This window comes from Acinonyx jubatus, chromosome A3, assembly GCF_027475565.1.
Source record: "Acinonyx jubatus isolate Ajub_Pintada_27869175 chromosome A3, VMU_Ajub_asm_v1.0, whole genome shotgun sequence".
In the NCBI taxonomy this organism is placed as follows: Eukaryota; Metazoa; Chordata; class Mammalia; order Carnivora; family Felidae; genus Acinonyx; species Acinonyx jubatus.
The window spans coordinates 31,410,332-31,421,010 of NC_069388.1; the positions used below are offsets into that span (position 1 = coordinate 31,410,332).

The window sequence follows — 10,679 nt, forward strand, 5'->3', positions numbered from 1 at the left end:
TATGGGGAAGTGCTCTGAGACTGTTCCTCAGCAAACTTGCAATTATTTTATGGATCTATGGTTTTATATTTTAATAACTGGGCTACCATCAGTTACAGGTACTCTCATAATTTATTTTGATGCTTAAGTTGTTCCAGATGTGGCCAGGTGATCCCTTTGGAGCTGGCCTCTGCTCCCCCTTGACAAGCCTCCATCAATATTTGAGCATTCTAGATAGTAAGATGCACCAGGCCCATCTTGTACTGTCCTTAATCAGCCTGGAATCGCCATTCTTCAAGGTGGCTGAGTGCTTTGTTTTTGGGCGACTTGTGTGGTGGACCAGTGAATGCTCGTCCATGTGTGGGCTGCGTGTGTCTCACACCATGTGTCCACATCCTTCTTGGGTGCTTTGGATTAACTACTCCTCTGTTCCTTGTCTTACCATAGAAGTTCTAGAAGAGAGATCATTTACTAAAACTCTTGTAGATGAGAACTCCAAAGCTCAGCAAGGTGGTATGGTGTCTAGCTGGTAGCAAAACTGGAGTCAAAACTGTAAATCTCTTCTCTTTTTCTATAACCATCCACTGCATCACACAACTTTTTTAATCATTAGTGAGTGCAAATATTTTTATCATAGCTACTAGTTGAGTTAATGGGGTGAGGGGTGTATGTGTGGAATTAAAGCTAGTAATTTATTAAAGCTTATATCAGAGCAAAAAAGGAAAATATATTTTGATTTAATGTATACAATTTTAAAAATTAAAACTGGTTGGTGTATAAAGAATTCTGTAAATTATTTGTGGGGAATCTTTTCTAGAACACATTGTCAGCTTGGGATTCTCTGTCTCTCTCTCTCTCTGCTCCTCCCCCGCTCATGCTTGCACACATGTGCATGTACACTCTCTCTCTCACTCTCAAAAATAAATAAACATAAAAAAAAAAAAAGAATTAAGGTTCCCAAAGAGGTACAGAAAGTTAGATCAAGGACTAGGATTTGGCTCCATTTCTGGCTTCTTATTGTCTATTATTAAATCACTTAGTTTATTTGTTACTCCTTTAAAAAACAGAAAGGTGGTGATTTTAATTGAGAGATAAAGAGTCCATAGGATTACTGTAAGGAGTAGAAAAAGAAAATGTCTGAACTGTGTAAATGCCCAGCACTGTCTATATTAGGGGTCTTTACTGTATCTGTGCCATGGATCCTTTTGGCATCTGGTGAAGCCTTCCCACCCTTTCTTAAATAATGTTTTAAGTGAAAAAATTGAAATGTATGGGATGATCAAGGGAAAAATATTGAAATGTAGTTATTAAGTTAAAGAACAAATTTACAATATTATAATGAATATTTTTTAATTAATGTTTAAATAATAAGTTCTAGTATCAGGACCAATAACTGTGTCTTAGTCTACTTGGGCCACCATAACAAAATACCATAGACCAGGTGGCCTAAACAACAGAAATTTATTTTCTCAGAGTTCCAGAGACTGGAAGTCTGAGATCATGGTGCCAGCATGGTTGAGGTCTGGGAAGGGCTTCCTGGCTTAGAGAAGGCCGCCTTCTCATTGTGTCCTCTCATTGCCTTTCCCCAGTCTTGCACCTGGACAGACAAGAGAGAGAGAAAAAGCGAGAGAGATCTCTCCCTCTTTTTATAAGGCCACTACTCCTATCAGATTAGGCACCCACCCCTTATGACCTCATTTAACCTTAGTAACCTCCTAAATGCCCCATCTCCAGATCCAGTCACGTTAGGGACTAGGGCTTCAACTGTGAATTTTGGAGGCCACACTTCAGTCCAGAGCATAGTGATGGCATAAATGATATTTTGAAACATCTTCTGCAGACTGTAATGTGGTATGAAAATAGCTGTGAGCTATTGGCAACAAAGTCATACGTACTGCTGCTAGTAGGTTTGTTGCTTACATTTATTATGGAAGGGAATGCTTAATTTCTGATTGAGGTTAGTGAAAATAAAGATACAAGTTTTCTCCCTACCCAAATTCACAACTACCCTGAACTTCTGTACAAAGACCATAGATAAGAACTCCTGAAACATGCACATAAGATGTTCTTGTTTGGAGCAAACAAGTGGCATAACCCCCAGGATGGTGGGGATCAATTCCAAAATCAGCCAGTCCTGCCCAGTGCCAGTCACCCAGGAGCAGCAGGTGACTTGAAGAGACATCATCTGCTTCTGGCCTTTTTGAATGTGTGTTCAAGTACTGGAATGTGTTTTGTCTTGCAGATACCAGTAACCTAAATTCTGAACAAAATGATTCCTGGACCTCTGAGAACTTCTGGCTGGACCCTTCTGTGAAGGGCCAGGTGAAGACCAAGGCAGAGGATGATGGGCTTCGGAAATCCCTGGATAGATTCTATGAAGTGTTTGGCTGTCCACAGCCGGCCTCTGGAAATGCACTCTCCGCAGCAGTCTGCCAGTGCCTGTCTCAGAAAATCAACAAACTGAAGGGCCAGGAGAGCCGAAAGTATGCCCTCCGCAGTTTCCAAATGGCCCGGGTCATCTTCAACCGGGATGGCTGCTCGGTCTTACAGAGGCATTCCAGGGATGTCCACTTCTACCCATCGGGAGAAGGAAGTGTGTCTCTGGATGATGAAAAGCCAACCCCGGGACTTTCAAAAGATATCATTCATTTCCTCTTGCAGCAGAATGTGATGAAAGACCTCTAAGTAGTGCCTGGTGGTAAGAGCAGGCAGTGTGGAGGGTGGTCCGGTGGCCAACGCTGTTAGTGCACACCCACTTCCCCTCCAGCCCCTCTTGCCGGCTCTGTGTGTCCAGCCCCCTGTGTGTCTGGCCCCTGTGTCCACACCACCTCCCACCCCACCCTACCACTCCCTTTGACTTAAGGCCAGTGACTGACTGATTGTGGAGCCCAGAAGCACATCTTCCTTGCCCCAAGGAAGGAAGGACATGCTCTGAGGCATAAATTACTCTCCAGAGCTCCCCTCTGGATCAGGCCAAGACTGGGACTTCACACGAAATCACTCCCTCGCTCAGCACCTGCCGTTTCCCTGTCCTCCCATTCATCTACTGGTGTCTCCCAGGGGCCTTTCCTTAATATATCTCTTGTACCTGGATCCTTGACTCAGAGTCTACTTCTGGGAGAACCCAACCTAAGGGAACAGGCTTTCTTTGCTACATGAGTTTTTTAAAGGATTTAAAGCTCTGCGCCAAAGCAAGTATAAGAATTATACCAAGTTGTAGAACTGAGACCATGTGACTGCGCATGTATTTCCCAAAATAACATAAAGATTTAAATACGGTTCCCAAAAGTGCATCACATCTTCCTCATACCCTTGCCTCTCCAAAGCCAGAATTCCCTGTTTTGTCATTCTAACAGGGTGTGGAAGGAACATTTGGATCATCTAAAATAAGAGCTAAGATTTGCAAATTCAAAGAAGGGGGGGCGGGGCTCTCGGTCTCCACCAGATTGCCAGTGTGGAAGGTGTGAAGAAAACAAATGTGCGCCACCTACTGAAGGACGCGCCGCGAGGCTGACGGGACGCGGCCTTGGCAGTTTGTGGTGGAAGAGAGTAAGGAATCCTTTGCCCAAGTGGACTCCTCCCTGTCATTTTTGCCTTCTGCCTGTACCCTCTGTCACCCTCTGGACAGTTGGCCCCTCACCCCTGTCCCGTCCTTGCTCCGCCAGGGAATGGCTTTAAATAGCCGGCGCCGCCTTGCGCCGGCAGAGGCCCTGCTCCACGGCCGGCCGTGTCCTCAAACCCCCCTTTGAGACTCGCGTGGTAGAATGACGTCACCTGGCACCGAGCTCTTGGAAGCTGTAACTGGAGGCCTCGTGCTAATCCCTGCCTCGACAGCCCTTCAAATAAATTACATTGGCAGAAAGAGGGCTATCGTTTGTTTGGGGGAACAAGATGAGGCTGGCAACACTGTGCAGTTAGATTTTGAGAAACTCGAGGTGAAATTTCATTGGCCTAAGGCTCCATAAGCTTGCCAGAAAGCGGAGTTTGCAAACGGATCGGCCTCGAGGCGCGCATGAAGAGTGAGTGAGCCCTCTCAGGCAGGTCTCTTGGGGACTCTCCGAGCAAGAGTGGGGATTTTGCTTGAAAGGTCAGGGATTACATACCAAGGCTTCCAGTGCCGGGAAGAGCAGAGGTAAGAAACAGTGTTTCACACTGCAGTGCAGAAGCCCCTTGGAAGAGACCTAAATGATAGGAACTAGGAAATGGGGAGGTCTCTGAGAGATACTGAAGGAAACAAGACTCGGCGTTTTCCTCTGACAAGCAATCATGTGAGTCTCTCCCCAGGAGCTTCTCCTATGCAACACCCCCAAATTACTCGTAAACCAGTGGGCCTTACAATTGAAAATGTGCAGGTTGAATTTTAAGGTCCGTAGTTTTATTGTTTTTTAAGGTGGAGCAAATTAATAGACGCAGCTGAAGAATGCTGTAGATTTCAGAATTATTCATTCACTGAAAGGAATATTGGAGATTAGTTTCCATGGCCACCAACAGAAGGAAACTGGATTATTTTATACTGTTTTTATAACACAGAAGATGGAAGCGATTCCAATCTCCATGCCGGAAGCAGCCGCTTCTGTTTGGCACCGAGATTTTAGTATTGGTAATTTTGTAACCTTTATTATTATCAGTGCTGAGGGTGCTCAGTAAAAAGAGGTAGATCCTGAAACCAGAGCATTTAGAAACCTGGAAGCCAGAATCACCTTAGGGTGAAGGGGAAAAAAAAAAAAAAGAGTGTGGTGTGTGTTTGCTTGTATCTGAGTAAGTGCTTGTGACAGGTCAGTACAAGATATTTGATTCCCTGCAGTCTCGCTCTCTAATTTGATCTTCACAACGTTGGGATGGCATTTTCCATTTATCCCTGTTTACCTTTAATAAAGACTAAGAGATAAGGGTGTTAAGGCTCTGGCCTTTGGCATTATTGTCTGTCTCTGCCCTCCTGATCACTTCACCGTCTTATCATCCCGTGAACATTCTCACTGGCCTATGATATCATCTGTGGCCCTTTTCAGAGGTCTCTGCAAGGGAGGATTTGCTCGCAGGAACATCAGAACTCCAAAGAAGAGAAACTGCTACCAGTGTCTTGCATGTGTATGACTGTTACTCACTTCACTAGTCATTTCTTTACGTGACCTACGTGAGAACACATGCCGTAGATCTTATTACCAGCAATTAGCACAAGACAATATGGAGATCACCAGCCAGCCCAGGTGGCTCCTTGCTGAGAGAGAATTTTCATCTGGAGAACAGATGGGGATGGTTTGCTCAAACTACTCGTTTCCAGAGCTGCTGGTAGTATACAAAATAACTGTAGGTGCCACATGGACGAACAATGTTTATCTTCATGGTTATCTATTTTGTTTAATGTGTTAGAAAAATATATAACTACCGCGTTGAATCTGTGCTTTTACAGACAGCATGTAGGACAAGCCTAATATATTTAAAATTTTAAAGTGAATTAGTGAAAAAGTTAATGCTGTCGACAATATACAGATATGTCAAAAATTATAAAGGTGGTATACCAGGAAATGACTGAAATTTGGGATATAAGGGGAGAGCGAATCTATTCTACCTTCTGTATCCCCCGTCTCTCTCCGGGAATACTGCAGGAAGCTTCCATCAGGTCAACCCACATCTTCCTTTGCCTCTATATAGTTTTTAAGTTGTTTTTTTTTTAATGTTTATTTATTGAGAGAGCGAGAATGAGCAGGGAAGGGGCCCAAAGAGAATCCCAAGCAGGCTCCTCACACAGCGCAGAGCCCAACTCGGGGCTCGATCCCATGAACAGTGAGATCATGACCTTAATAAAAATCAAGAGCTGGTTGCTTAACCAACTGAGCCACCCAGGTGCCCTATCCTTTGCCTCTCTGTACCCTGTAGGTGTGTTGCAAACCCTTTTAAAAAGCAAACAGATGTGAATAGACAGCAAATTAAAGAGAAGGGACTAGCCTTGTCAAATATGGAGACTTTTTACAGTAACTAAAGCAGCAACAAAACCAAAGTAGACAAATCAAAGAAAAAGCATTCAGCCCATAGACCTAAATGTACGTGTAAATGGAGTATTTGATGAAGGTAACATTTCAAATTTGCAAGGGAAGGTGGAGTTTTTAGCAAATGGTTTTAATTTTTTTTTTTTTAGTTTATTTATTTATTATTTTGAGAAAGAGAGCATGCAAGTCGGGGAGAGGCTGAGAGAGAAGCCCAAGCAGGCTCTGCACTGTCAGTGGGGAGCCGATGCAGGGCTTGAACTCATGAGCCGCGAGATCATGACCTGAGCCGAAGTTGGATGCTAAACTGACTGAGCCACCCAGGTGCCCCTTAGCAAATGGTTTTAGAATAATTGGCTCCCCAACTGGGGGAGGAGAGTAAAAAAAAGGCTAAATTCTTCGCCTCATTCTTGATATCCAAATGAATTTTAGGTGGATTAAAATTTTAAAGTAAGGGGCACCTGAGTGGCTCAGTTGGTTAAGCTTCCAACTCTTGATTTTAGCTCAGGTCATGATTGCACGATTCATGGGTTTGAGCCCTGTATGGGGCTCTACTCTGACAGTGTGGAGCCTGTTTGGATTCTCTCTCTCTCTCTCTCTCTCTCTTTCTCTGCCCCTGAGAGAGAGGGAGAGAGGGTGTGAGCTGGGGAGGGGCAGAGAGAGAGAGAGACAGAGAGCGAGACACAGAATCTCGCTGTGCTGAGCTGCCATCACAGAGCCTGACTCGGGGCTCAAATTTGCAAGCCACGAGATCATGACCTGAGCTGATGTTGGACACTTCACTGACTGAACCACCCAGGTGTCCCCCCCAAATTTTTTTAAGGTAAAAAGATAAAAATCATAAAATTCTAGAATAAAAAATGAATGATATAGATACATGCAGCTGCACTAGTAGTGGCTTCAGGCCCAGTGTCTCCCAGCCCTCCATGCAATGACAGACTTAGGGGGTGACTTAGGGCACCCCCTACATCTGCCCAAGGATACCCATGTAGGCATCACATGCAGGGATCTGGTGGGAGCTTAAACAAAGCCAGAACATAGTAGACCAGAACAGCATTGCAAGGGCTCAGAAAGTTGTCATTGAAACTATAGACTACAAAAGTAAACCTTAAAAACAAAAACAGGGTGGCTGCCTACTAAAATAGAAGATTTATATAAGATTAAGAGTCTCCTAGGATGCCTGGATGGCTCAGTCAGTTAAGTGTCCAACTTCAGCTCAGGTCATAACCTCATGGCTTGTGAGTTCAAACCCTGCATTGGGCTCTGTGCTGACAGTGCAGACCCTGGAGTCTGCTTTGGATTCTGTGTCCCCCTCTCTCTCTGCCCCTCACCCACTCACCTCTGTCTCTCTCTCCTTCAAAAATAAATAAACACTAAAATAAAAAAAAAAAAAAAGAAAGATTAAGGGTCTCCTAACGTAATATGCAAAAGTTCAGAACACAGTAAACAATCACTTGTCTTACCAAGAACCAGGAAAATCACAATATGAGTGAGACAAGATAGTCAACTGACACCAACAGTGAGGTGAATCAGATGTTGAAACTATCTGGCAGAGATTTTATTTTATTTTTTTCACATTTTTATTTTTTTTGAGAGACAGAGCATGAGCTGGGGAGGGGTAGAGAGAGAGGGAGATATAGAATCTGAAGCAGGCTCCAGGCTCTGAGCTGTCAGCACAGATCCCTACACGGGCCTGGAACCCACAGACTGCAAGATCATGGCCTGGGCTGAAGTCAGACGCTTAGCTGACTGAGCCACGCATTTTAAAATGGTTTCAACCAATAATTATGAAATCCCTTGAACCATATGAAAAACTAGAAAACCTCATCAAAGAAATAGAAGTTATAAAAAAGAACCAGGTGGAAATTACAGAACTGAAAGCACAACCACAAAAAACAAACAAAAAAACCCTCACTGGATGGGTTCAGTGGTAGAGTGGAGATAACAAAAGATGGGATCACTGAACTGAGAACAGATCAATCAAATGTACTCAATCTGACAAACATAGAGGAAAGAGACTGGGGGAAGAAAAGGAATCTGTGAAACAGTAATAAAAGATATCGACATGGCTATCATCAGAATCCCAGAAGGAGATGAGCAAGATTGTGGGGCTAAACAAATATTCAAAGAAATAATGGCTGAAAACTTCCATTTGGCAAAAGATGAAAACTACAGATTCAAGGGCTATGTGAACTTGAACTAAGATAAATCTAAAGAAGTGCTCATCAAAACAGCATAATTAAACTTCTGGAAACTAACAAAAAAAATCTTAAGAGCAATCAGAGAGAAATGATGCATGCCTTAATTATAGGCAAACACCAATTCAAATAAGAACAGATTTCGCATCTGAAATCATGGAGGACAGAAGGAAATGGTACAACATTTTCAAGGGCTGAAAGAAAAAAAAACTGGCAGCCATATCTTTCCCAAGCTTGTCCTGGTGTAATTTACCATGGAACATTCTACTCAGATGCATCCTTGTCACCTTAAACAAAATGTATAAAAAAACCAAAGGTATCTTCTTTCCCACAGGCTAATAATACTCCTATTTGATGCATGTAATTCATCAATGGCATTAACATTTGCTAAGTCATTCAGGCTTGAAAAACTTTGGATTCATCATGACTTTTACTTCTAAACATTCCACTGTAGCACACAGTAGTTGTTAAGAACTGAGACCTGGGAGCTCCCCTGCCTGGATATGAATCTTGCTTCTACCATTTATTAGCATGTGTCCTTGGGCATGTTACTTGACCTAACTGTGCCTCAGTTTCCTCATCTGTAAAACAGAAATAACAATCATGTCTAATTCAGGATACTCACATGAATTCAGATTTGTTATGGTATTTAGAATAGCACCCAGCAGGTAGCGTTGGTTTTTTGGGGGTGAGGGGTTGCTTAAAAATTGAAATTCTTACATTTGCTTCTTCTTTCTCTTCTCACTGCCATCGCCTGCTCCAAGCTTTCATCTCCTTAAGGACCTCCTTAAAGTTCCTGCTTCCAGCCGTTCCCCACACTGTTGCTACCATATTGGTCTTCCTAAATCTAGTCAACACTGGATCCCATCCCACCTCCTACAGAAACTTCCCAAGGCCCTTAATACCAGCAGGGTGAAGCACAAACCAGGTCCATACTATTCTAACTTAGGTGTTCTGCCCTTTTCTCAGCCCTCAGACCTTATACCCAAGATCCATGGCCTCCAGAATATCCCATCCCTTCTCTAGCCCTGACGGCTCTACCCAACCACTCATTTATACTTTAATCTTACACAGTAGGACCTCCCTGTAGCTATTAACATATATACATCTTCTTTACCAAAAGAGATGGGAAGTTCCTAAAGGTCAGGGAGCTTCTCTTAGCCGGACTAGACACAGACCAGTCCTGGGTAAATATTGATTATGAAATGAGCTTGTTCTGTAGTCTCCTCTTCTGTTCAGCCTCCTGGTAGAGCCAGCTTGACAACTCTTTCCCTTTCCTGCAACTGAAACCATATAATCTTAAACCAGGAGTAAAGGACAGAGAATAGGAGGTGGCTTTATCCCTTTTGGGAAACATCATGGCTGGAGAGAGAGTCCAGTTGTAGGCATCAGAGGCAACAATGCTGTCATTAACAAGGAACTCCTCCTCCAGGAGTTCGAACTCCTCCAGGCCTCATTTCCATCTGAAAATGAGGACATTAGCAAAGCTCCAAGTCCCTCTCAGGCTCAAACATTCTGTGACAAATCTCCATAAGGGTGGATTCGGGAAACTGATTTTCAAATGATTGAGCTGTATGGCATGACTGCATGGAGAGTTAAACTGTTTTTCATAGCAATTTATTTCCTGAGTTTAGCCTATCAGCCAGTATTTATTAAGCACCATTTACTCAACATTTACCCTGTGTTGAATCCTGTGGAGACACAGAGTGGTATCTCACAGGAACCTTGGCTTCAAGGAGTTTATTATATAATCAGAATTTATTATATAATAAAAGCTCACCAAGCTCATGATCTAGCAAATTGCTTTGTTTGTTTACCCACGACTTCTGTAAAATAAAGTTTGACCTGAATCATTACATATAATCCCTATGCAGACTATGTATTCTGTGGGTCATGTCCGTATTATTTTATTTGAAACACATACATATTGTATAGGTACTATATACGCTTAGATATAAGTATATGAGATGTATTGAAAATGTACATATTTAAAATATCTTCCTTGGCTAGATTTTTAAAAACTTTTTATTAAACCAAATGATATAGATTTTCAAACTTTCACAAAAGTAGAGAGAACTGTGCTATGTGCCCATCACCTAGCTTCAACAGCCATTAGCTTTCTGCCATTCTTTTTCATCAATCTCCTCCACCTGCTTTTTGTGTGTGTGCTAAAGCATTGCAGAAGCTATCAATGGCGAAGGACTTTTTGCTTAATTTCCAGTCTCTCATGGACCACTCAAGCACACAACTTGTGCTCATGCACACGCAGCTCACCATGCAAGTTCAACAATACCCAGACTGGGCTCTTCCCAGGCCAATGAGACACTAATCACTGCTTGGATGGCTATGACACACAAAGCATCGTAACAGTTTCTAAATACATAGTGTCAATGTCTGCACTTATCACGGACCAATAGCACACAATTTGCAAACTGGCATTGATCCACAGACCACAACTTGAGTAGTACTACACTAGAGTGTTTTTGCTTTTAATTTTTATTTTAAGGAGAGAGAGAGT

The 10,679-nt window shown here is 42.9% G+C and overlaps 1 protein-coding gene across 6 annotated transcripts in view; it reads left to right on the forward strand.

The window, feature by feature from the left end:
- The window catches only part of SHLD1 (shieldin complex subunit 1), an 82,685-nt gene extending 77,814 nt beyond the window's left edge, over positions 1-4,871 (forward strand). For 4 of the 6 annotated variants that reach the window (XM_015078171.3, XM_015078170.3, XM_053200235.1 and 1 more), the window contains one exon: positions 2,222-4,871. In XM_015078171.3, coding sequence (XP_014933657.2) covers positions 2,222-2,664 — 443 coding nt within the window. In that variant the 3' untranslated portion in view covers positions 2,665-4,871. The remainder of the gene's footprint in view (positions 1-2,221) is intronic. The other 2 variants (XR_003423914.2, XR_008289199.1) reach the window with 1 other exon arrangement.
- Positions 4,872-10,679: the final 5,808 nt, after the last annotated feature.